Here is a 27,348-nt window from a genome sequence, read left to right as displayed (position 1 = left end):
CATGGGTAGTATCGGCTGCGAAAGCAGGCTGTTATTTTGCTGGACGGGAGTGGTCAAAGTGCTCCCGGATAAAACCATTTTATGCCAGGGCCATTTCAGGTCTTCAACATTTGAGATGTCCCCACCCCTGCCAGTTACTCTCAGGTATCTTTAGGCGTGGGCTTTTGTCTTTGGTATCAAGAACTGTGATTGCCACCTGCCTGGTTATTTATGAGAAGCTTAAAGCAACCAAGAATTTACTTTTCCAACGAGGCTGTATAGCTTGTGAATTTTTTCATTCACTCATCCATTTGTTTAACAGGCATTTATTATCTAGGTTTGTATGTATGTATGTATGTATGTATGTATTTATTTATTTATTTATTTATATTTTTAAAAAGATTTTATTTATTCATGAGAGATAGAGAGAGAGGCAGAGACACAGGCAGAGAGAGAAGCAGGCTCCTTGCAGGGAGCCCGACGTGGGACTCGATCCCGGGTCTCCAGGATCAGGCCCTGGGCCGAAGGTGGCGCTAAACCACTGAGCCTCCTGGGTATCCCTTATCTAGGTTATTTAAAGTGCTATGACATACGGATGCATGGAAGATGCTCATATATAGTTTCAAGTCTAGTTTGCTTTTGGAGGAAACTAATGTTATATAGTCAGGCTCTATTTACTTGCTTGTCTGGGGTTATAATGCTTTATTCACTAATATTTTCCACCAGATCTTGTCCCGGTATTATAGTAGACAAATTCTTTCATCATTTGCCTGTACAGATGCCTCTGACTTACTTAGCAGTATTATTCACTCTAGTTATGTGTAGGAGAATAGACATGTTCGAAAAATAGAAATTTTCCGACAGCAATGTTGCAGGACATTGAGTTTGACATTAATTAAGTAGCAGGAGATAGATTTTTGTATAATCTGGGAAGCTGGCGGCTTTAAGATTATGAACACGGCAACATGCCCAAATCATTTCTAGAGTTGGAGGTAGCTCAAAGTTTAAGTTTCGACAACAAACATGCCCATGCAAAGAGAAAAATCAGAAAAATCATAGCCCACGTTCAAAACGAAGTCACAGCTGGCTGCTCCCGGAAACGAGGGATGAGCTTTGAAGGCACAGTCAGCTGTTCTGCGTGTCCAAAGTCGAGGTCGCGGAGCCCAAAACAAACGGAGTTTTGCCTCTTTCCTTGGTGAGACTTACATTTCACTCTTTGTGAGAACTGCTACCGGTGGAGGGCTTGTGCGTGGCTGAAGGTTTAATATTGTATTTTTAAAGTTCAGCAATGGGATCTGTTGAAGTGATTATGTCACTAGATTTCTTTGGGTGATTATAGATGAAAAGTCGTCGACCTCTATAAAGAAACCAGTAGGTGAAACCCATTTGTTAAACGTTGGAAACCCCTTTCTCGTAATGAGGGAGGGAGCATACTTGAACTTGAGTTCCTAAAATGGAATACTTAAAAAAATTAGCGAGCCGTGCCGTGGTAACCAATGGGAAACAAATAAGGAGAAGTAAGCAGCCTACTAACAGATGCCATCAGCGGGTGTGCTCAAGTTCAGGATGATTTTTTACTCTCAAGCTTCGATTGAGAATCAGTTTAACATCCCTAACCTCATTTCCATTGTGCCCTGGTTCATGCTCTCAGGGACGTCTGGAGCTTTTCCTAAGCAGAGGGTATGTTAATAGTTGCCTGAAGTTTCATCCAAGAGCTCAGCTTGAATACATTTTGTGACGGAGAGTTATTTTTGCAGTTGGTGATATGAAAGGTTACCTTAAATCCACTGGATAAACACACCCAAGTAGATGAGAGGTTCTTTGTTTGGTTATGAAAATGGACTACGGGTGTGTGCTAATTATGGCAAAGGTAATCCCCTAATTTTCAATATTAACTAAAGCCCGTCCTGTCCTTCTTTATGGAGAGATGCAAGAGTTAACTAATCGGATTTCTGTCTGGGAAAATAAATATGATAAAATGTGGGACTGTGTACAAAACTCATTTCCGTAGCAGAAGAGCGGACGTGCTAGTTGACTGTAGGTAGTCTTCCTGTTTGAAGAAGAAAGTAGTATAAACTTGGAATCACTCCTTCACGACGGCGACGTTTTGCTCATCATAAAGACGAGATCTACATGTTTTTCCAGGAATGCTGGTCAAATTCATACCCAACTTTCTCCTACTCTCCTCCCCCCCTTTTTCCCCCTACATATTGTGTTCAGGGTCTAACCTCTTCTGGAACTGACTGGTCCACCAGGTAAGGACCTCCGTCCTGGGGATCATTGGTCCCAGCCAGTTTTATTTTATAATGCAATTTTACATTCAAGGAAATTGTGCAGTGTTCAGAGCACACACTTAGCTCTAAAAGTCCTAGACCTTAATTTGGCTTGGAGGAAAAAGCTGTTGAGATTTGTTATGACAGTTAAAGATAAAATTTAAATTGTTCTATGTATAACATTTAAACCGAAGTTAGACAAATTGCATTGGGCAATCTGTCTCTGGTGGGTTTATTTTTTTATTGTTTTATTTTCAGGCCATTGTGGGCTGATAATTTTGTAGAATGTACTAAAAATCAATTACTACTAATAAAAACTGAGACACAAAAATGCTGCAATTTTTCTTAGTCTTAACCAACATAAAAGGAATCTGTCCAATGTTATAAAAGCATCTAAATTCTGTCAGTTTCTTCACTCATTTTATTTTGGACCCATCACAACCAGTTTGCAGACTAGCGTAGGTCCTGAGATTACACTTTGAAACACAAAATCTAATTATTCAGTTAAGGGTGCAACATTTAAATCCTATCTAGAAATAGTAAATAGAAGTTCAGAAAACTTCCCAGGACTGTATTTTGATCTAAAGTTGTTATTTTTAATGTGGTTGCCCAATAGTGGCTTCCTTTTATCTAACAGGTGCTCCGTCAGGTACGTTGTAGCGCAGGGAAGTCTGAGTATTCCCAGTCTGGGTGAATCTCGGTCAGATCTCTCATTCTGGTTTCCTCCAGATGATTGGCACAAGTGGGGACCAATTTTGGTCAATGTGGTGTGAGGAAAATCTGTGTACTTCCAAGAAAATTTTCTTCTTAAGAAAAAGATACAAAGAAATGACACAAGGATATGATGCCTGGAGCCACCATAGCCATCTGGCAACCTATCAGTTTAGGAAGAAACTTGGGTTTTAATGAATTCTTGAACTGCCAAATAAGTTAACCGTGTTACTTCCTTTCAAACTTTTTATTATGTGGGGTTGAAAAAAAACCTATTGTTTATAAGCACTGTGTAGTTGATCCTTTCCTTACTTGTAGCAGGAAGCATGTAAACAGTAATTTAAGAGTAGTGCAACATGTGAATTTTATTTTTTATTTTTTGTTTTTTTAACACATGAATTTTAATAATGAGTTCAATTTTTAAAGGAAAAGCGATAATTGGTGAGATGCTTAAAAATCAGTTTTCTGTGCAGCGGCCCACCCCAAGGCATGGCTTTTCTTTGGATGGCAGCCCCTACGTTTGTGGGCAGAAAACCTACAAGGGATATAAATGGATGATCTCTGTAGGATTTGTCTCACAAGCCAACCATTTTAAGCAGCAGCGCATGTCGTAAAAACAAACAGCAACAAAAAACAGAAACAGAAACACCCGAGGTGTCCAGTAGCTGTAAAGACTGGTTCGTTTTTTGAGATATGGAACATTTCTAGCCTTTGGGATGGGATCAACTAAAATCAAGCCAGAGGGCAGCCCGGGTAGCTCAGTGGTTTAGCGCCTGCCTTTGGCCCAGGGCATGATCCTGGGGTCCCGGGATCGAGTCCTGCGTCAGGCTCCCTGCATGGAGCCTGCTTCTCCCGCTGCCTGTGTCTCTGCCTCTCTCTCTCTGTCTCATATGAATAAATAAATAAAATCTTAAAAAAAAAAAAAAAAAAGCAAGCCCGAATCTTTTGCATGAGGAGGAAAATGCACAAAGTCAGCAGCAGTCTGTGGGCTGGCTGCAGCCCCAAGCACCAGCACCTGCCTGAGGCTCTCCCTAAGGGCCCCGCAGTCTCCTCTGCCCCGTGGGCCCTCAGCTTGAGAAACCGCGAGTGGGGGATAAAGAGCTACGGCCCGAGCAGTTAGGAAGTTGGAGTGTTTGAGAATTAGATGAAAAGGAGAAGGAGGCCGAGGCAGGCTGTGTAAGTGGGGCTGGCCATGGAGCCTGGGAGATTTAAAAAATTTTTTTTTTTTAATTAGAGAGAGAGAGAGAGAGAGAGAGGCAGAGACACAGGCAGAGGGAGAAGCAGGCTCCCTGCAGGGAGGCCGACGTGGGACTCGATCCCGGGTCTCCAGGATCACGCCCTGGGCTGAAGGCAGGCACTAAACTGCTGGGCCGCCTGGGCTGCCCAGATTTTAATTGTTTTTAAATCCTGTTGCACTTCAAGAAGTCTGGCATCATCATGTTACATTGTCACAACATTGTAACATTACATCATCACATTACATTGTTACAATGTAACATTACGTTGTCACACCAGGCACAGGCCTGTAAGCATGTTGCGACCTTAACTCCTGCAACCCGTGTTCCAGGTGGAGAGGCAGGCCCAGGGCAGCTGAGGCCTTGCCCCCGGTCGGGCGCTTCCAGAGTCCACGCCGTGCCTTTGCCATCGAGCCCTACTCCTTCCGCACAAGTCCCGAGAATGGCGTAAGGGGGACCAGGCAGCCAGTGTTCCATCTGTCGCTGAAGGACACGCACATAGTTGACCCCGCGCCCGTGTCCCTGCTCCCCGCGGCCCCCTCTCCTTCGGGCTGTGATCTTTCCTTCTCCGGCATGAGGTCTGGCTCAGTGTCCAGTGGAGAGGCTCCACCTGCTTTTTCATGCCTCCTGGGCCTGTGTCAGCAGCGGTTCTGAAAGCGACTGGAAGAGGTTTCCCCCTTCCGGACCCCAGGGCCACAGCTCAGCTCTGCACCCTGGATGGCGGGCCCACCCCGGGAGCCCCATCCTGGGGCGGTTCCCTCGGGTCCTCGTTTGATCCTGCAGGTGCCCATGGTGCCCCCACTGCCACTGCTGGTCCTGGTGACCTGCTGCCCACACATTCAGTCCCTCTCATCACTGTGAGCCTTTTATAAGGGGAAATGAGGGCTGATGCCACTATGGCTCTTGTGATTTTGGACGAAAAGAGGCTTCTGTTCTTTAGAGCTCCCTGGACAGTGCTTGCATCTAGGAAGGATATGTGAGATGATTGAACAGTTGAACTCATTTGATACTGAAGTGCACGTTTTCCTGCCGCCCCTAGGTGATAAGCAGTGGAGAGTTAAAAAGTCTTCTTTAGGATTAGCCACTGGTTAATTAATACTATTCAAACATCTCAAAGGAGTTTGGAGAAGATATGGATTTTAGCCCATAACCTCCTAACCACAGTTTACCTTAAGTAAATAAATTAAAAAAAAAAAAATGGAGTTAGGAATGCATCAGCCTGGAGTCTCTGTTATAATCTATCCTTTAGTTTATTCATCAATGATTTATTGAGTTTTCATTGGCATGATATGGGGGGAGAGAGCAGTAATAAAAACATAGAAATTCCTAACTGCATGGAATTTACATTCTGGTGAGAAAGACAATAAATTAAATAAGATCGTGACATTTAAAATACACAGACCCTTAGGGCATCTGCCTTTTTGGACTGTGATGTATTTGAGGAGGTAGGCATCTGAACAACAGGCAGCTCTTGGTACCTTCAGCACTGGGAGCTGTAGACCATTCTCCGTCCTCGGGGGTGACCCTTTGCATGTTCTACGACACTTACTGCCCCTTCTCCCTCTGGCGCCATCAGTAGATCTGACCACTGTAAAAAAGGAGATAAGGGGTTTTCACACTCAAGGAGGAGGAAGTGCTGAGTCTGGAAATGTTTTATGGTAGCCTGTTGTCATCATTGACAGTGTTGGCAAGTAGAAGTAAAAGTGACTTTCCTTTTCTTGGAAAGAACTTTGTGTGATGTCTGTGTATCTAAATGGGCCAGGGAAACGAAGTCAGCCTAGGAATCTGGCAAGTTGGAAATAAACACATTATTATTTTTTTTAAGTTTTATTTATTTATTTGAGGGGGGAAGGGGCAGAGGAAGAGACTCAAGCAGACTCCCTGCTGAACTCGGAGCCCGACCCCAGCTCCATCTCATAACCCTAAGATCACGACCCGAAGTCAGGGGCTTAACCGACGGAGCCACCCGGGTGCCCCAGAAATGAACATGTTATTAACATCAAAAATCCAAATGGAGATTACTTCCCTAATGTGATTGCCGTGAGCATTCATAATATTCATATTATGGATCATGTGCAGGCTGTCCTCTTTAGTTTACTAATAAAAGATTCCCATAAATCAAACTTTAAGAAAGTCCGCTTACCTATTTTCCTTCATTCTTTTCATTTACTTATTTATTTATTCATTTATTTTTATATTTTTTATTCATTCTTTCTCATTTTATTTTTATTTTTTTTAAGATTTTATTTATTTGAGAGAGAGAGAGAGAAGGAGAGAGAGAGAGGACAGGAGGAGAGGGGCACAGGGAGAAGGAGAAGCAGATGCCTCGCTGAATGGGGAACCTGACGTGGGGCTCAATCCCAGGACCCTGGGATCATGACCTGAGCTGAAAGCAGATGCTTAACTGAGCCCACTCAGGTGCCTTATTCTTTTCATTTTAAATAAACTGAACCAGGAACTTTTTTTTTTTTCTTCTTTCCTAAGATCTTCCTTTAAGCAGAGCCCTTAAAAATATTTTGTGATCAAGCATTTTAAAGTGCCTACATGGACATGGTTTTATAGGGATATAGTTAAATTGACTTAGATCTAGCTGTCTCAGAATACAGAAGAGAAAGCAGAAAATCGTATTTTAAAATGGCATTTTCGACTGGGAAATTGTTAATCTCCAATGCTAAACTGCTTTATAGCTGATTGGTTCATGGATACGATGATGGCTCTAGAAGGTAATGTACCTGATTCAGTTGCTCTGAATAATTCAAAATTCTGGATTAAATTATGATAATTGATTTAAAGAAGATAAGACATTTTTGTTGCAATAAAGACAAAGGGAGTAGTGTGTGCTAACGTGGGTTGGAGTAAGGTATTTTTGACTACAAATCAGCTGGTCTTGTGGGGTTTCCACCTGTAGTGTTTTGGTAGCTGGAATATTTCTGCCATTGAGAATAGCTCTTTTCCAGCACAAATTATCATTTGCTGATACAGGCCTCTCAAGGCACATCCACCGTATGACAGAGCTGATGGTCACTGTGAAACTACTGGAAACTGCTCTAGGTGAGTCAAGTTGGCCAATGTGGCTAAAACCTTGGATCCCCACATTGCCAGAATAGAAGGAAGGGTACGTTGGTCAGAAATGTGATTTCAGTTAAATGAACCTTGTTGATTATTTTTATGTTCCTGAATTGAGAACTTTTAAAACAAAACAGAGGCCTTCTGGTCACTTGTTCACCTAGGATAGACTTATTTAAATGGCCAATAGTGGTAATTGTTTCCTAAATGCTGACAGATGCTTTTGCATTATTCATCAAAAGTTTCTTCTTCTATCATTAGAATCACACTGCTTTCACAGTGCTGCAAATGTTTTCTGAGACTTGAAGAAGATGTAGGCCTCGTTGGTGCTTTTTTATCTTTCAGATGGGAATTGTAGGGATAAATTCTGATGTTTGAATTGCCCTTGTTCTGCTAGAGGAAAAGAATTTCTGATTACAGTAGTTATCAGCAATTGGAGTGCTGAATCAGTTGACAAATTCAAAATAGCATGCAGACTGGGACATAATTGTCCTGTGAACAGATCTTTAAGGGAAGAAACCTTATGGGATGAGGGTCTGTAGGTTGTTCATTCCTGGACTGAATATTGTGACCCGGGCAGGGTGAGGAGGCATCCTGGGAAGGCTTGTGCATCTCCTGGGTATTGATCTATATACTGCTGCCTCTAGTGCTTTGTTTTTAACTGAAGTCTTGTTGCTTTGGGCACATGCCTCATGTTCAGATACGGCCTACCTCGCATTTAGCAACAATCTTAGCATTATGTGGGGGCCAATGCGATCACTTACATGCAAGAGCGCCATCCCATTTTTAATGCTTGTAATTATTGCTTGTTGGATATTTACTCTGGGTCTACTCTATGTTTTTGTGAATTTACCGAATTACTAGAATTGTTTTCTTTTTCTTTCTTTCTTTCTTTCTTTCTTTCTTTCTTTCTTTCTTTCTTTCTTTCTTTCTTTCTTTTTTTGTTAAAGATTTATTTATTTATTCATTCAGAGAGAGCGAAGAGAGAGGCAGAGACACAGGCAGAGGGAGAAGCAGGCTCCATCCATGCAGGAAGCCTGATGTGGGACTTGATCCCGGGCCTCCAGGATCACACCTTGGGCCGCAGGCGGCACTAAACCGCTGCGCCACCAGGGCTGCCCTAGAATTGTTTTCTATGTTGTGTTTAGTTCTGGTTTTAAGTCAGGCATGTAGAACATAAATGTGGACCAGTATTGATTGATTGATTGATTGATTGATTGATTGAATGTAGGGGAGGGGCAGAAGGAGAAAGAGGGAGAATGCTCAGCAGGGAGCCCAACTCCAGGCTCAGTGTCACAACCCCGAGATCACAACCTGAGCTGAAATCAAAAGTCGAATGCTTAACTTACTGAGCCACCCAGGCACCCCGGGACCAGTATAATTTTTGATAATGAATTTAGATCTGAATTTTAGGGTTAGATAAATAACTTTTGGAAATAACACATTTTTCCCTTAAAAATTATTTTTCTCTTAAAAATTAGAAGTTGTTTTGTGGTGAGTGATAACGAATATTTTGAATTCTAAAATTCTTCTCTGTCATGTTAAAGCATTTTACTATTTGTCTTTTAATTTTCTTTCTTTTTTTAAAAGATTTTATTTATTCATAAGACACACACACACACACACACACACACACACACACACACACAGAGGCAGAGACACAGGCAGAGGGAGAAGCAGGCTCCATGCAGGGAGCCTGATGTGGGATTTGATCCCGGGTCTCCAGGATCACACCCTGGGCCAAAGGCAACACTAAACTGCTAAGCCACCAGGGCTGCCCCTGTCTTTTAATTTTCAAATCTTTTTTCAGTTTTTTTTTTTCTTTTTTCAGTTCTTATGGGCAAATAGCATATTGGATAGTTTGAAAATTGTTTTAGTTTTAATTTTTATTAATTAGTTATTTTTATTATTTAATTTTTATTTTATTTTTAGAAGATTTTATTTATTTATTCATGAGAGACACAGAGAGAGGCAGAGACACAGGCAGAGGGAGAAGCAGGCTCCCTGTAGGGAGCTGGATGCAGGACTCAATCCCAGGACCCCAGGATCATGCCCTGAGCCAGAGGCAGATGCTCAGCCGCTGAGCCACTCAGACGCCCCTATTATTTTATTTTCAAAAATCCCTTGTTAACTGCAAAAAGATAAAAAATAGAAGAGAATAAAAAAGAATATGAGTCATCTGTAACCTGTAATCCCGGAACAACTATAGCTGACATTTTGGTATACCGTCTTCTAGTCTTTTCTCCTTTTTCCATGATGTACAGTATACAAATGCAGTGTTAGAGCCTCACTTTTTTTGTGATTCACCTAGTGTAGGAGTCAGAAAAAAGCACATGTAGATGGTAGACAACCAAGCGAGGGAGTGAGTCCCAGAAAAACTGAAAGGGCCTATAATAATGCAGTGAAATCTCAGGGACAGCCCACTTTAGGGAGTTTACCTACATTGAACTTGGAGTTCTGGGAGAAGAAAATACTTTGATTGGATAAGTTTTTCAGCAAGTTGAGTGACTCCACTATACTCTGAAAAACCTGATAAAATACTTCCAAATCTTGCTCTTAATTATTTTGCACAAGTGACAACACATTGATTACTATGTAAGCTGATAGTATTTTTCACAATTATATTGACCTTTAGTCAAATCTTAGGTTTATATGCTAAAAATCTCTATGAGATAAACACAGACTGATCCCCAGCCTTTATTTATAGGATACTCTGTAATGTTTTTTATGGCCACGTGTAAGAGTTGAGGATGTTGTTGAGATCTGTTCATTGGGAACCCCAAATTCATTAATCCAATGAACAAAAATGTATGGCATCAATGTTGTGTGCCTAGCACTCTTCTAGACCCAGGAAATCATGGGTGAATAAAACATTTCTGCCCTCATGGAGCTTACATTTTAATGAGCAGTAACAGAAAATAAACAAGTAAATGGCTATTAATAATTGGCAACCAGGAGGCCTGTTCAGTTTGGATCATCAGGATCTATCCCCCTGGCTTACTTAATCTTAGACCTGAATTTCAAAAAGGAATCAGCGATGCAAAAATCTGGGGGCAGGGATAGGGGTAGGGGATGTGGGGAAGTATCCCAGGGAGAAGGAGCAGTGAGTGCAAAGTATACTGGGGAACTCCCTGGATCCCAGTGATGAATAGGTAGAGACTGGATTGAGTGATAGGATAATCACTCTATTGGGGTTAAGTGTACTTGCTGTGGAAGGCTGTTGGATTGTTTCAAAAAGTCTCATTGACCTTTAAAAAGTATCATAATAGCTATGACATGGAGAACTGCTTATGGGGGGAAGCAGGAGGCCAGCTGGAATGCTCAGACATCAGGAGAGAGTTGATGTGGGATTTGGATCATGGGGAGCTTCCATCCTGATAGACATGGTGAATTTGGGTTGTGTTTTAAGGTGGAGTCAAGGCTTTGTGAAGGATGGAGAAAGGAAACAGTGATGACTACTTGGTGTGGGGCTTAAACAATTAGGAGATAGTGGAGCCAATTAGTGAGATGGAGTGGCTGGGGGAGAAACAGGTTTTAGGACTTACGTTTAAGATTCTTATCAGACATCCCTGCTTTGTCATCTGGCAGTTGTACGTACAAGCCTAAAGCCCACCGTGGAGGATGGTCTTGGGAGTCACATTTGAAGCCATCTGTGTGGAGGCCAGAATTAATACTCCAGGAAGGGCCACATGGCTTGGCATAGCATAGAAGCTCAAGTTCCTTCAACGTTTGGAAGCAGTTTTATTGTCCTGCCATAGAATTTTCAGTGATTCACAATCTATTGACAATACCTTGAGCCACTGCTTCTTCTGAGCTCTGGTATCATTTTAGGAAGAAGGAAAAATAGTATTTGTTGAAAGTCTAATGTATGCTGAGCAAGACAAGTTTTTGTACTTTATCTTATGATTCTTGTGTTTAACATGTGAGGACACTGGCTCAGTCAGCGGAGTAGGGCCAGGTAGGTGACAGTGTGACCCAGGAGAGAATCTAGAATTCACATACAGGTCGTTTGCCTGGCTTTTTGCTTTATCATGTTTGCAGTAGGCAGAGTAACAAAGGAGTGGCAATGTTTCCCCTTTGCTTTATCTTGCAAATTATGTGCGATTTTAAAGTAAATATAACATCTCCTGTATGTTTCTAAAAAAGATGTTTCAAAGCCGTACTTGCTCATGGCAAAGAGAAAAAAAAAAAAACAAAACAAAACCAAACATGCCTCAACAATAGAAAAGGCTTTAAGGTGGAAGGTAAGTATCCTTGTCTCTGCCTCTTTACGTGCTATATTCTTCACAAATTCCAGAAATTTTCGAAGACTATATATGTTCAGATAGAATCATTATGTCATAAAGATTTGTAGTCCCCCCCTCCCCCCCCCCTTAATAACATGTCTTGGGCAGCTCTCCATTTTGGCAAATTTAGATCTATGATTTTTTTTTTTAATTTTTTATTTATTTATGATAGTCACACACAGAGAGAGAGAGAGGCAGAGACACAGGCAGAGGGAGAAGCAGGCTCCATGCACCGGGAGCCCGACGTGGGATTCGATCCCGGGTCTCCAGGATCGCGCCCTGGGCCAAAGGCAGGCGCCAAACCGCTGCGCCACCCAGGGATCCCTAGATCTATGATTTTTTTTAATGATACCATGATATTTAATTTTATGATTAAATAATTATATATATATATTTTTACTATTTCTTTACTAATTACTATATAATTTCTTTACTATTTTATAGTTAACCTCATGAACATTAGATTAGTTTTATTTTTTATTATTTTTATTATTTTTTATTATTTTTTCTAGTTTGTTTTAAAACAATTACAAACAAGGTGGCAGTAATTAGCCATATATTGTTTCTCTCTTTGCTTCATTCTGCCGGTATTTGTACAGGACAAATCCCTGGTATTAGGATTGTAAGGTCCCTGGTATTAGGATTGCAAGGTCAAAATGCATATTTCTTTTAGATTTGGATAATATTGCCAAGCTGGTTCAAATATTGTCACCCAATTTATAATCTTATTGTCAGCCCCACAGCTTCATCCACAATGACATTAATAACATTAAAATTGGTGCTTATTTAGACAGGATATTATTTTGCCTTGACTCTTTTAATCATGAGCAACAGTATGCATCTTTTTTCTGTATTTGTATTGGTCATTTCTTCTGTGAATTGTCTTTTTATACTTTTTTTGCCTATTTTTAACTGGGCTATTTTTTGTCTTATTGACTTGTAGAAACCCATTATATCATAGATAGTGGTCATTTATCCATTATGTGTCTTTGCAAATATTTCTTCTAGCCTGTTGCTCTTTGAATTTTGTTTATGATTTACTTAATTTTGCATGTTGTTAAATTTTTCATCCTTTTCCATTATGACTTCTGTCCTTTGCGTACATTATAGCAAGTGTGGAATCCTTTGGAAAAGCTTCTAGGAGGACAGACTTCGTTATATGGCATTGCTTGTATGTTAAAAACTGTAGAGTCTGTAAAGGCTGACATAGATGTTCTGATTTCATTGACCTACCAATGTCATGTATGATTCTCTCTGCAACCTATACTTCTGACATTAAGGTGGCTACTGGGTGGTCATCATTTTTCCTGTGTCCGCCTCTTACTTTTTCTCCTGGACTACAGCTCTTTCTTATCTTCTGTTTCTTTCTTGTTATCTCTCTCTTTCACCATCAAAATTGTTGTTTCCAGTTACTTCTTGTCACTGCCACTGTCCTGCTTCATTCTTCTCACTCTCTTGACCCATCCCTACCATTCCCTCTGTCCTTCCGTGACATTTTTTCTGATCCTTGTCAATTCTTATATGCTTCCCAAAATTTACTTGAACTACTCCACCAATCATAGGGGAATTGTGCCCCTTTTCAACTCTTTACTCTTGCTCGGTGTAGTCAGGCTTGCATTGCTTAAAGAAGTATGTGAATGCTTCTGTGCACATACATGTGTGTGTGTCAGTGTGTGCAATTACTTCTGAATGGAGAGAGACTCAAGAATTCTTGTATCCAGATAGTTATGGTTTTAATGCTGGCCTTTTTTCTGGGATTGACTATTTAGAAAACTTTATAGCACATCTGCTCTGATTATATATGCCAACTTAGCTTCAAAGATGCTTTCAATTCTTTATTTTTTTCATTTTCTTCCATTTTTAGATTTTTCTATTTAAAAAAGTGATTTAAGATCTATAGTGCAGTGATTTCGGATAGCAACTCCAATCAAAATTCCTGCTAATAGGCTGTGAATGCTCAGTTACTCAGTGATGTTTATGTGGTATTAAATTTTTTTTTTTTAAAAATGAAGCTTATGGTATTAGAACCAGGGTTTGGGTGAGGACAAATGACTTTTGTAATAAAATAAACCTGAGAGGATTTTCCCAGGCATTTTCTTTCCCACACAGAGATCTATTTTTGTGATTTTTAGCATGGATTTTTTTCCCCCTACAAAAACACCTGCCCCAGAAATAAGTTGCCTGCTTTAAATGCCATATAACTTGATTTCCAACAGGCGGTGGCCAGAAGGCACCAGGCCCACTTTAGCTCAGCAGGTGGTCTCTGAAACCTCCTGAGAGGCCATTGTCCTGAGAGCCCCAAAGGCCCAGAGTGAGGGACACTGTTTTCCAGAGAAATGTGATCTCTTGTTCCATTTTCTGTTATTTGACTCTTTGATGGAGAGCCTTAAAGTAGGACCTCAATGGACCAAATCAGGACAGGTTACATGAAATCAGTTAAGCTTTTTTAGTCTTGTCTTTTTTTTTTTCTTCTGTTTTTGACCAAATAAAAAAAGAAGAAGAAGAAAAAAAGAATTGACTCCATTAAACCATAGTTAGTGAAGGCAATAGGGGCTTGAGTGTAAGAACTGGGGACTACTAGGGCTACCAGGGGGTATATGAATTTGTTGGCGTACAGAAGAGACACTCTCTTAAAATGTGATTAAATGTGAGAGGCCGGAGGAAGGTGTGTACAGCGACTTTAAGAAACGAATGAGACATTAACCACCTCAGCAAATACTTTCTCAGGTTAGTATGTGTAGCCTCTGTGTAGAGATGGTTTTTCAAGTTTTGGATGGGGTGTGGGTGAGGTCAGGTCAAACGCTGATTGGTCCCTAAGGCTCAGAACTAAGAAAACACCTCTGTCCTATTCAGCAGCTATCTACGAGCGAGCCATAATAGGCCTGAGATGGTGACGTATTGAGCAGCCGCCAAGGACGCAAGAGGTTATAGAGAAAACAATTGTGAATGATTATTTGAATATCAGAATTTCATATCTTTTTAACCTTGCTTTAATTGGGAGATTTCATATTTTATCAGTAGGGGGAGAAACTTTGTGCTGATACCCTAACAGGTCACTGAACAGTAAGTCTTTGCTTCTTTATTTAGGTGACTCAATTAAGGCCCAGTGCTGTGCCTGGAAAACTGGGTCCCCTTGACCACATGCAAAGCAAAGCAAAGCAGTGACGGTGCCCAGAGCTGTGGTCTCCAAACTTAAATGGGCCTCAGAATTCCTGGGAAGAGCTTTTAAAATGCAGATTCCCATTCTCTCTCTCTGTGTCTCTCATGAATAAATAAAATAAATAAAATCTTAAAAAAAAATAACTCTACCTCACAGGGATGTTTAGAGGAATAATTGAGATAATATGTCAGTCGTCTAAACTCTGGATTCCCAGTAGAGCCCCTGGGTAGATAAACAAACTTAAGAAAAAAACCCTAGATGTTCAGCCCCGTTCTGAGAGACGGTGACCTAACTGGTATGGGGTAGGGCTTTGTGCTCAACACTTCTAGAAAAATTCTCAGTGACTTTGATGTACAGCCAGGGTGGAGAACCACGGGAAAGCCTGGTTAGATAGCAATAGTCCCTGTAAGTAAAGACCAGGATTTACTGTGGCTTGGGAATTTTGCTTCCAAATATCCAACACAATGTCATATCACTGAAAAATTATGGAACAAAATCTCAACTCTTTTATATGCATTTATTTCATAACCATTTGGAAGTGGTGACGACACCGCCATTCCTTATCTTATGTTGAGGCAGAAAACTCTACATATTAGATGGAAGTGGGAAGCCTGGCTCAGCGGTTTAGCACCACCTTCGGCCCAGGGCATGACCCGGGGGTCCCAGGATTGAGTCCCACACCGGGCTCCCTGCATGGAGCCTGCTTCTCCCTCTGCCTGTGTCTCTGCCTCTCTCTCTGTCTCTCTCTGTTTCTCATGAATAAATAAAATCTTAAAAAAAAAAAAACCATATTAGATGGAACTGAATTTAGAATCTCAAAATTAATTTGTATCCCCCTCCCTCCTGGGGTAACATGAAATAAAACCAACAGAGTCATATTGTCATGAATTCGGTCTTGAATTTCATTTGTTTCCCTGGGCTAATGATTACGGAGCAGAAACCATTGTTGAATACAAAATAGATCTCATTAAAAAGGAAAGTGTTACGTGGAAGGCCTTAACAAAATAGAAGAAAAAGGTTCTGACATTTAAAAATTACTGATTTCACCCTTGCTTTGATCTGAATCCCCCATATGTGTTTATCACCTTTGCAGGCATATTGACTGCGTGCATATAAGGTTTGCAAACAAGTTCCACAATGTCACTGCTGACCAATTAGTTTCTGAAAACCTTTCAAATAATCTTATCTTCCCCACAAGAGTGACTTAAGCATTGGAAAGAAAAATCAATGAACTCCGCATTGTTTGCTCTTCGCGGGGGAGAATCATGGACTTGATAAGTGTGGAGCCTCTCGTGGTTGTTTGTAAGCACATTTATTCATAAGCTGGTATGATTTGACTTTAAGGCTCAACTGCTGGCAAGGAAGAGCTTTTCAAGGGAAGCCATTCCCTGTGAAGAGCAGTTATATTTTATATAAAGATCATTTTAAAAATTCATGTCTCTAGTAAGATATCCAGATGTTAATCAGTTTTTTTTTCTCCCTTTAAAGTTATTCTGAGAGGCTTTTGGATGTACTAGAATTTTCTCTTCTTGAAAGACAAAATAATACCTAGGAGAGCTAGATCAGCTCTTTTGTACACTTTGCAGAATTTAGAGAAAAATTCATTTTTAGGTGGAGGGCAGTGAGATATTCAGAGCTATCCTGTGACCTTCTGAAGTGTACGCAGCCTGTTGGTGACAGAGGCCGCGCCAGAACCCTTGGTGTCCCCTCTCCTCTTGCTCCTGGGCCTGTGGCCCGTGTCAACCCGGTGCAGGGCCCATCCGCAAGCTGCTTCAGTGCTTACAGTGTAATGGGCCCCAAAATAGGTTTGGGCCTGTGCGGAGAATGTAACGTACCCTTTTCTTCCGCTCTGATGATTCTAGGAAATCTCCTTTTCCTTCCTTTGAGAGACACATTATCTGCATTATTTGGCACTTTTTTCCACATAGACAAGGAATTGTTTTCAGAAGCTAATCCCTTTCCGTCACTCAGAGTCACTCTAATCCGTGGAAGCTGGCAAGAAATCAGTTCACATTTTTCATGTACCTTTTGCTGAAAGACTCTCTGGCAGAGGACCTGGACTTTTTTGGGCTGGTCACGCACAGTTTGGTGACCACTGTCCCAGAATAGATGTGTTTACAAAAGAGCGCCAGTGACATTCTTGTGTGGCCTTAGCGCAGGCCTGCCTTTGGCCCCGTATGTGAGAACGGGTCTTGATGTGACATTCGGAGCCGAGAATGAGTGAGGCCCCACTTTGGCTCATTACTGCTGGAGGTGATGTTGCCCCTTGGCCTTTTAAAGAACAGAGCTAGGAAATATATGCCGGTGTTTGTGTGTGTGTGTAGACACATGCATGGGTACACAAACATGCAAAACACAGACACGAATCCGAGTGCGTGGGTGTTTCGGCTTACTTTCTATGTTGGTTTCCCCTCCTTCTCATTCTTATCGACTTAATTTTAATTTGGAACATGTACCACTAAGAGAGATCACTCCCTTATCCCTTCCACTTGATTATCTCCCACCCTTGTGAGTAACAAGCCTCATTGTTGTCTGGATTATCCTTCTTGTGTTTCTTTTTAAAAGGTGAATATTTGTATCTTTAAAAAAATACCCAAGCTTTTGTTACACAAAAGTAGCATAACTTATCTATCTATCTATCTATCTATCTATCAAAGCTTTATAATTTGCCTTTTTCACTTACTACTGTCTTTGAGAAATTAGTCCTTATCAGTTTATAAAGGTCTTTTTTTTTTTATCATTTTCTACAGTTATATAGTAGTCCACTGTGTATATGTAATGCAGGATTGTCGGAAGACAGGCAGGCAGGGACAAGGGGCCCCCACCCTAAGAGGCAATCATCCTTAAAAGGGTTTTCCACCACCTTGGAAGGAGCCCTCCACCCTTTCCCATGTGATAGGTAGATGACAAAAACCTGATTGGGTGACAGGCTCATGGAGGGTTAATCAGTTTAAAACAGCCCACCAATAAGCCCATAAAAATCCCTACACATAGAAACTCCATTAGCAACCCTCTCGGATCCCTTCCTTTTCAGGAGCTTTGGACTATGGCTCTGTAAACTTCACTGTCGCTCAATAAATTTTGCTTTGCTGCCCACCACTCTTCGTCTGGTGTGCCTCTTCAGTTTTTGAAGCAGTATAACCAAGAACCATGGGCACTGAAGCAAAAGAAATCCTTCAACAAATGTATATGTCATTTTGTTCAAACAGTTTCCTATCCGGGGCATTTTTACCCTAAAATGGCAGAGGAAGAGTTTAATGTGATGTGAGAGAGGGGGAAGAGAAGACAAAAAAAAAAGAAAAAAAAAAAAAGAAAAGCATGCAATCATCATAGGAACCTCAAAAATACGCTGAGTGAAAGAAGCCACATACATAAGACTGGAGATTAAGAATTTTCATTTATGTGAATTATCTAGAGAAGACCCACCTACAGAGGCAGTAGGTTTAATGGTTGTCTAGGGCTGTGTGTGAAATGGGGAATGACAGCAAATGGGCATGAGGTTTCTTCTTGGGGTGACGGAGATGTTCTAAAATAGGATCAGCTCACAACTCTGTAGATATACTAAAGTCATTAAATTGTACACTTAAAATAGATGTATTTTAATGTATATATAAATCATACCTCAATAAAGCTGTTAAAAAATTAGCATCAGGTGGTGTGTTCGACGTTCCTACCAGAATGTGATGACCTCTAATTCAAGCATGGCTTAAAGAGTTAAACCCTCTTAGATGTCATATATACTTAGTGGAAATGTTGGGAATCTCTCCTCCTATGGTATATACTCTCTTATACTTCAAATCAGAAATGCTTTTTTTCCAGCATTTTCTGCTTGAGGGTTTTAGTGAACTGATAACCCTTAAGGATATTTACTTATTTTAAACTGACTATGGCAGAAATTGATTTAATACTTTTAAAGAATTGAATTCTAAAGGACCTTGTAGACCGGTTTGCTTTGCCTTTTCATTTTACAGATAAAACTCCGTTGAGGGGTTTTAAAACTCTAATTACGTAATAAAGTTAGAAATACAGTCTTCTGCTCATCTGTTCTGCTCTTTAAATATTTATGCTATTCTCTTAGGCAGCCATTTTAAAATGATAATTATTAAGACTGTGTAGAAACATGGAAAACTGTTTATTATACAAATGAAAAAAAAAAAAAAAAAGCAGCAGCACGCCAAATGACCTAAATATCGTAATTGCAACCGGTATGTCAAATTTGGGTACATATCAAGGTCTGGAGTATAATAGATGAAAACACTATGTGTGTTATGGGTTTTTCTCTTTTAATATCCCTGAATACGGCTGCATTATATCAAAATAAGTTTCTTTTCTAAAAAAAATATTAAGGCTACCATAGACAGAATGTGGAATCATAGGGATGGTGGTAGCTAGCTGAATTTGTGACTTGCATTTGCAGACTTTCCCAGACACCTTCCAGGACTGGGAATATGTGTGATGAGGTTTTATCATTCTCAGCCCCTGGACCTACTCTTCCTTGTGTACCTGCCACTGGAAGTCTTCCTTTGTTCCCTTGTTTCTCAGGCTATTTTATGGAATCTACTGATCTAGCATGGCTGAAGAATGACTTCTATGTGGGTGGCAACTACGGTCATCTGTCTCTACCGAAGGCAGAACATAAAGAAAATTGGCTTAAACTAACACTTTGCGATCTAGATGACATTGGAAGAATATTTTTGCCTCCAACATTGGATGAGTTACAAAGAATGACTGAGGATGTTCTTTCTCTGGTTAGCCTTACATCTCAGTGGCTTGTCCACAGTGAGGTCTGAGGGAGGGAGAAATACTTTAGGTGACTCACTCCCAAGACTCCCCTGGACTTGATTTTTTCATTTTGACTCTAGCTAAATGGCTTTTCCATGTGATAAGGAGCGTGCAGGAGCGACATCAACAAGTTAAGTAGCACAGGGTTTCAGATCTTAGCTCTGCAAATACATTTCAATCATATATGCTTGTTTACTGCAGTGGATGAAGCTGGAGTCAGCCCATGGCTGAGCTGGTGGGATCAGTGTGAAGCTAGTGAATATTTATATATTTTTATTATTTTTTAAAATTTTATTTGAAAGATTTTATTTATTTATTCATGAGAGACACAGAGAGAGAGGGAGAGACATAGGCAGAGGGAGAAGCAGATTCCCTGTGGGGAGCCCGATGTGGGACTCGATCCCAGGACCCCAGGATCACGACCTGAGCCAAAGGCAGACGCCCAACCACTGAGCCACCCAGGCGTCCCTGAATATTAATATATTATATATATGCCTTTCCTCAGTGAGGGATTGAATCCTACTTTCTAAAATATTTGGGTTTCTCTGAATGATACTTTTGCTAAATAGTAGATGGTACTTATTAGCTCAAATGACTGATTGCACTTTTATATCATTGTGCTTTTCCTGTTAAAGTAGTGAGATGTTATGGGCATAGCAGTTGCATTTTAGGTTAAAAAAAAAAGTGGGGATTCTGTGAAAAGGAAAGAGAAGGAGTAAGTGTGAACAAGCCGAGGACACTATGTCAGATGTATAGGCAGTGCTTGCTGTTAGATCTTTGATAGTATAGTCAATTCAGTTTTCCACTCTGGCTTAAATAATTTATTTCATTCTCTCTTCCCAAAGAAACATCTTCCTGAATTATGTTTTTTTTTTTTTTTTTTTTTTTTTAATTCCACCAATCCTTTGCTCAGAAATGTCTAGTGAATCTCTCATGCTAGTCGGTTAAGATCTTATTCTACCCCCGGCTTCCTACAGCCTAGTTTTGTCTGGGCCATGGAATCACATATCCTGTCGACTTCCTTGAGAGACACTCTTCCAAAGTTGGGGACCCATCCCTCCCTATCCTCTGAGCATACCTCTAGCCCACTGTATTCTCCTTTCTCTGTGGAATCCCCCAGTATTTTTGTCTTCACATTAGACTTGGCATTTATTTTTAAAGTTTTCAACAATAAAACCATAATAGTAGCTAGCTACCATTTCTAGTGCTTACGATATATGCCAGCCAGTGTCTTCAGTACTTTACAAGAGCTGACTCCTCAATCCTCAACAACATTTCAAGATTATTATTCTTACTTTATAGGTAAAGAAATGGAGACACACAGGGATTAGGTAACTTGTCCAAAGCCATATAGCTAGTTAAGTGGCAGATCTGGGATTCTATCCCAGGCTTCTAGATTCAGACTCTGTTCTTGACCACAGCTCTAAACTACCATTAATACATTATCCTTTTAGATGTTTTATTCTCTTAAAGTTTAACCTCTTTAAGTCAAAGACAAAATCTCCTTGTTCTCTGCTTTACCTCATTACATAGCCCTGCGCCTGGAGCAAGGAGTTGCTCTGTGAACATCTGTTTATTGATGTGACCTACTATTTTATATTTTTAATTATTATTTTTTAAAAAGATTTTTAAAATTTATTTTTTTATTTTTAATTTTAGTTTTTTTTAAAGAAGATTTTACTTGTTTATTCATGAGAGACAGAGAGAGACAGAGAGAGAGAGAGGTGGGGGGGGGGGCAGAGATAGAGGCACAGGGAGAAGCAGGCTCCATGCATGGAGCCCGAAGTGGGACTTGATTCTGAAACCCCAGGATCATGCCGTGGGCTGAAGGCGGTGCTAAACCACTGAGCCACCCGGGCTGCCCATAAAAGATTTTTATTTTTAAGTAATTGCTACACCCATCATGGGGCTTGAACTTATAACCCTGAGATCAAGAGTCAGATGCTCTACCAACTGAGTCAGCTAGAAGCCCCAATGTGACTTGCTATTATCAGTGGTCGGTCAAGTTCTCAGGTTTTCCTAGGAGTTTTGGCTGTGTTGGTTTGACTTGGTTTTATCTCCGATACACTGACACTGTTCTCCCTCTAATTAGTGGTGTGAGATGGTCAATGTGGTTGCCAAGAATTCAAATCGGGCTTTTGTTACCCAAACGAACTCAGGGTGGGTGACTACTAATGAGTGTGAAACCGAATCTCAAATTTTTCTCTGCATCAAAGGCAGTATTTTAAGTTTTGTGTGTTTGTTTTCTTAAGCACAGTCTTTAAAATTATTTTTGGTTATTTGATGTGTCATACAAAATGAGAAAGAGCAACCTATAATTTCACTTTCCTTATAGTATCAGATCCTAAAACCATACTTAATTTTATGCAGCTCCTCCTTGATTTCTTTGGAGAAGAAAAAGCTCTTCATGCCGGGAAGAGTGAAAGTTGGTTATGGTGAAGTGACTTTTAGTGAGTGCTCTGTACGTACAATGTTAAGTTTAAGGGCATGTTATCTCTCCTGATAAAGGCAAAATACTTGGTCAAAAAAAGCTGAAGTCTCATGTTGTTGAAGTTTATTTTCTGTGTTTCTTTTATTTGTTTCTAACAGCTTGCTAAGATAGGTGCTCAGAGCCAGATGTTTCTAGTGCTCTAGTGGTTATATATGTACCTGTGCATTAGTTGGCGAGATAGATGCTATCTCTGGCTAACGTAATAAGAAAGTAGTTGAAAGAGTATTGAATAACTTGCAGAATCAAGCGGAAAATGTCAGCCTTAAGGCTAACTGTAACAACTCTGGCATCTTTGGGAGGCTGGGCAGGAGCATCTCTTAAGTCTTGGCCATCGTAATGGCCCAGTTCTGTTCCTTTTTTTTTTTTTTTTTTTTTTAGAAAACCTAGATTTATTCATTAAACTATTACAAAGACAAAACAATTATCATTGAAGTACTGTGAGGACTTCATCCCAATTCCATTTGTTATGGAAACTGACCTAAGAGGTTAGAAATTAAAGGCTATAACCTAAGAGGTTATAACAAAACAGACTGGTGAAACATGGTGAAAGAAGTAAAAGCTAATCAGAAGCATCCATATTAGTGGTATTTCATGTGGCTAGGATATTTCCCAAGAGGCTCTCTATAGATGCCTAAATGAATTAACCTGGATCCCAAATTAGTAAAGAGACCCTAATCCCTGTGAAGAACAAGCAGTGGCCAGGATTTCTCTGAGATCTCTTTGTCTTTCTTTTTAAGGGGTAAGGGAATCCTTAGGCTCTAAAGGATATATCTTAGATTCAGCCTCCTTCCTTCCCATCCAGTCTACCTATGTCTTCAAGCACCTGCGCATTCTCACCACATAGGCCTGCCAGGTTACAGCAGATGCATATAGTGAAAGCAGGAACTATAGGCCTACTCAGAGGATACCTATACACAAAAGTTTTGGGTAGATGATAAACTACAAATACCCTCTTGGTTAAGTTAATTCACCTTTGTTAATAAAGGTCATAGTTTCTTCTGCTGGTGACAACTTTTTGTCTCAGTATATAGTCTGTCTCAAAAAAAGAACTGGTTCAGGTAAATTTTGGAGAAGGAAAAAGACTTTCATCAACACCCACTCCACAGTAGAAGAGGCACCAAGTTCTTTAGTCCTTTCCTAGTTATGAGCAGAATCCCACAGCAGCATAAATCATCTTCAGTGATCAACATCTGCATCCTCAAACTGTCCAGCAACTGTTGGTGTAGTGTCTACCTCCATCCCATCTTCATAATCTCTGATTGAATCTTCTGTCCGGACTCCAGCCATGTTATATTGGCTGCTCACAGACTGAGAAAGCATTCCTTCTAATCTCTCCAAGGTGGCCTGGCCTTCTGCTGTTAAATGGGATAATCCTTCTTCATAGGTATAAAATGTAGGGATGTCCCCCTGCCCTTGTTCATGTGCTTCCACATCATATTCTTCTCCATCGTAATCATCTGAATCTTCATCCTCAGGATCAGGATGCAAAGCCTGGCATTCACACATTGCAGTGAACATTGCCTCCAATGCTGATTTATCACTAGGCACAAATCTAAATTCAGCAATAGGTTCAACATCATCATCACTGTCTTCTTCTTCTTCAGCAACAGATTCTTTTGATTCTTCTCCAAATTTAGCATTCACCATAACATGCAAATGCTCTCGTGGATAGGCATTTAGGTCCCTGGACACCTCATGCAAGCTAATGGTGGGGTATTCCAGTGAGAATCCTAATCCAGAGCCATCTAACCAAGACAGGCGGCTCTCCGCGGTGCAGAGCGTGCCGGTGCCGAGGCCCTTGCCCTTCAGCACAGCCTCGGTCCATGCCGAGCCGGGCGGCGGGAAACTTTTGAGGAAGCTCATTGTAGCAGGGAGCGCGGAGACAGGCCGGGAGCGAGCTGCCGCGCGGCGACTCCAGCGCTCCGTTCTGTTCCCTTTTGATGCACAGCTTAGGATTTGTGTTCTTTGGAAGGGAGTTACATTTGTTCTTAGCTTAAGTTAGTCAGGTGCGCATTTCTTAGTTGGGGTGATTGATAGGCCACCAAAAACACATGAAATGGGAAAGGGGTATTTCCCCTTACTTACTTACTTACTTACTCTTACTAAGAAGGGGAAACAGGCAACACTGACAGATGCCCACTTCTTCTTTTTTTTTTCTTAAAAGATTTTATTTATTTATTCATGAGAGACACAGAGAGAGAGGCAGAGACACAGGCAGAGGGAGAAGCAGGCTCCCTGCAGGAGCCTGATGCAGGACTCGATCCCAGGACCCTGGGATCACGACCTGGGCCGAAGGCAGCCGCTCAACCACTGAGCCACTCAGGCGTCCCCAGATGCCCACTTCTAACAAGGTTCCTCTCAAAGCAGAGAGAATTTAAATGATAGTTTCAACTTGAACAATGAGAGATTTGGACAGTGCCTGAATTCAATCACTAAGTTATTCTTCTAGGTGGAAAATCTTAGCAGTTTACTTCATTAATCAGCAAATGTTTTATATTGAATTGTGAATACGTGTTTATTTTTCTGATCACATTTTAAAAATGGTATTTATTTTCATATTTATTTATTTAAATGTTTTCATATCCTGTTTTCAAATGTACACAAAAATGCAATAATACGAACCCATCAGTAATCGTTATTCAATTTAAAAAATTATTAACATTTTGTCAATCTTGTTTTAGTTGATTGCATTTTAAAGGATTGACATGTTTTTAGAGCTGACTATATAGAAGCTCAAAAGATTTACCATGAAGTCTGAGAAATGCTTTATGGACATACATCCAAGCATCAAATGATTAGCCTCATACCAAAAAACATGTTGCCAGTTAGGACAGAAGATGGCCTTGTGTAGCATTAATGCGCTGTTTATCTGGAAGTACAATTTTATTTCAATCAGGAAGGCTTTTTACTAACCTAAGACTGGAAAATCAATTCCCCAGTAGCTCTTTCCAGATTACCTTTACCAACTTTGTCTTCTGGCCCTTGGAATCTTTGGGGAGTGAATCCGAGGTTTTATTTGATAGTAAATTTTCTGAACGCCAGTCTGCATGTGCACTACGAGCTGAAAATCCTCTCATCTCTTTTGCAGTTGAAAGATGCATGAGTGTGATGCAGTCTGGGACTCAGATGATCAAACTGAAACGTGGAACCAAAGGGCTAGTCCGGCTCTTTTACCTGGATGAGCATCGGACCCGCCTTCGATGGAGACCCTCGAGGAAGAGCGAGAAGGCAAAAAGTAAGACCAGCCTTTGAATTCTTTGCTTGACTTGATATAGTAACGCATGAGTTATATTTGCTGTGCTCTGTGGAAGCTTCAGGTCTACGAAACTTGGTATTTTTGTAAGTTTTGCCGTCTGTTGCTAAAGAATGTGGACAGACTGAATAAGTAAGGACCATTTTTGCGTTTTTAATTCTTTGGGAATTTCAATCCATAAAAGTTTTCTTGTCCATGAATGCTGTGAATGTTAATATTTCCCCTGTATTGGAGGCATCGTTTTTTTTTTGTTGTTGTTGTTGTTGTTGGGATATGAGGTTTTATAACGTGAGACCTTTTATTTTATTTTATTTTTCAAGAAAAGGTGAAGGGTATCATAAATCCAATGGACTTAAAAGTGTACGGCCATATTCTGAGCACGGTTAACTCATTAGTGAGTTGACTTTTGATAATATCAAGCAAAAGAGCCTTGATCTCAGCCCTACTTAAAGTCTCTGTCCCACACTTTGTACAGTCACCAAGTCGGTGTCAGGTCCCATGTAATGGCTCTCTCATCTCCTTCCTTCCTGTTTCAAAGGCACCGCCCTGGTCTACAGTCTCTTCACCTTTCTGGCCTGTTGAGATGTCTCCTAACCCATATCCATTTTGCTAGTTTCTTCTGCTTTTGTCAGTTAAGACGCTTTCCTCTTCAAGTAGCAGAAGACTTTGACTAACCTAGACTTCATGATAAATGGATATAACGTCTCACTCAACAGGAAACTCAGAGCTCGGCAGGTCCAGGCGTGGGACATTCTCTAGTTTGGTTTTCTTCAGTGCTCTTGGCTCTGTCCCTTGTGTGTTGGCCCTGTAGTCAAGGCAACAGCAACATGATGCTTCCTTTTTTAGGAGAGAGGAACCACTTTCCAGTATTTTCTCTCAAAGCAGACAGTCCCATGTCTCCTTGGTTAAAACTGAGTTATCGTCTCATACCTTAATCAGTCATAAGAAATAGGAATGGGCCAACCCCAATGGCTTAGACTCACCAAAACTTGCTCTAGGGTGGGCTTCGGCTCGTTTCTTTGTGAATCATGCAGGGAATGAGTTGATACCAGAAGAAAATTGTGACTTTGCTATTAAGGAGGAAGAGGAGGAGGAGGAGGAGAAGGAGTAGGAGGAGGAGGAGGAGGAGGAAGAAAAGATGGTACATAGAGGCAGTCAGTAAACTTGCAACACTTCTGGTTCAATGCTTTAAAACAAGCAAGCAAACAAATAAAAAAGTACTATTTTAATCTAAAGTAATCGTCCCTGCTAGTGCTTCACTGATCCAAAGCTGCAGTACTGCTCCATTACCTAAATGGTGCTTATCTCTGACTCTTATACTAGGCTGTGATCTAGCCTCCACCTACCTTTCCAGCTTCATCTCCCAGCTCGCTCTCTCTCTCTCTGTCTCTCTCTGTCTCTCGAGCTTTCCAGTCTAGCATAAATGGTCTATTTACCATCCCTAGTGTGGACCTCGTGTTTCCGTATCTTATGCTTTCTCTCCTGGGATGCCACCCTATTCCTCTGTACCTCTCTAAGCCCTGCTTCACCTTTACCATCCTAGCATTCTTTCTGTAAATGCCGATCACATTTATCAGTGCTGCTCAGTTATCACCACATGTTTTTTTTTTTTTTTCCTTCCAATTTTGAACTCTCATCTTCTGCATAACTCTAGAGTTGGTCCTAGGTACTTTTGTATGTTTTGCCTGTGCAAATGTGCAAACTATAAATTTGATTGTATTCATAGTCTCCTTTTCTACCAGTCTTTTCATCCCGATGTGTATATTGATCTTCCTACCATAAATTTCTTTTTTTATTTTTGCTTTATTTTATTTTTAAAGATTTTATTTATTTGTTTGAGGGAGGGAGAGCGCAAGCTGGAGGGAGAGGCAGAGGGAGAAGCAGGCCCCCCACCCTGAATGGGAAGCCCGACGAAGGGCTCGATCCTAAGACCCTGGCATCATGATCCAAGCCGAAGGGACCTGCTTAACCAACTCAGCCACCCAGGTGCCCCCGTATCATAAATTTCAACATCTCCTGATGCAGGGCCTGGAAAGGCATTGTCCAGGCTGCCCAGGAAGATAAAGTGGTATGTGGAGAAGGTTCCTAGCAGGAAATAACAGGGCTTGTATT

The 27,348-nt window shown here is 40.8% G+C and overlaps 1 protein-coding gene and 1 pseudogene across 1 annotated transcript in view; one reads left to right on the top strand and one right to left on the bottom strand.

The window, feature by feature from the left end:
* The window catches only part of PLCH1 (phospholipase C eta 1), a 203,036-nt gene that overhangs the window by 95,473 nt on the left and 80,215 nt on the right, over positions 1-27,348 (top strand). The window contains exon 4 of the mRNA XM_038571271.1: positions 25,072-25,218. Coding sequence (XP_038427199.1) covers positions 25,072-25,218 — 147 coding nt within the window. The remainder of the gene's footprint in view (positions 1-25,071; positions 25,219-27,348) is intronic.
* Positions 22,826-23,846, bottom strand: LOC477122 (annotated as a pseudogene).

This window comes from Canis lupus, chromosome 23 (genome assembly GCF_011100685.1).
Source record: "Canis lupus familiaris isolate Mischka breed German Shepherd chromosome 23, alternate assembly UU_Cfam_GSD_1.0, whole genome shotgun sequence".
Taxonomy (NCBI): domain Eukaryota; kingdom Metazoa; phylum Chordata; class Mammalia; order Carnivora; family Canidae; genus Canis; species Canis lupus.
This window is presented reverse-complemented; position numbering and strand designations above follow the sequence as displayed.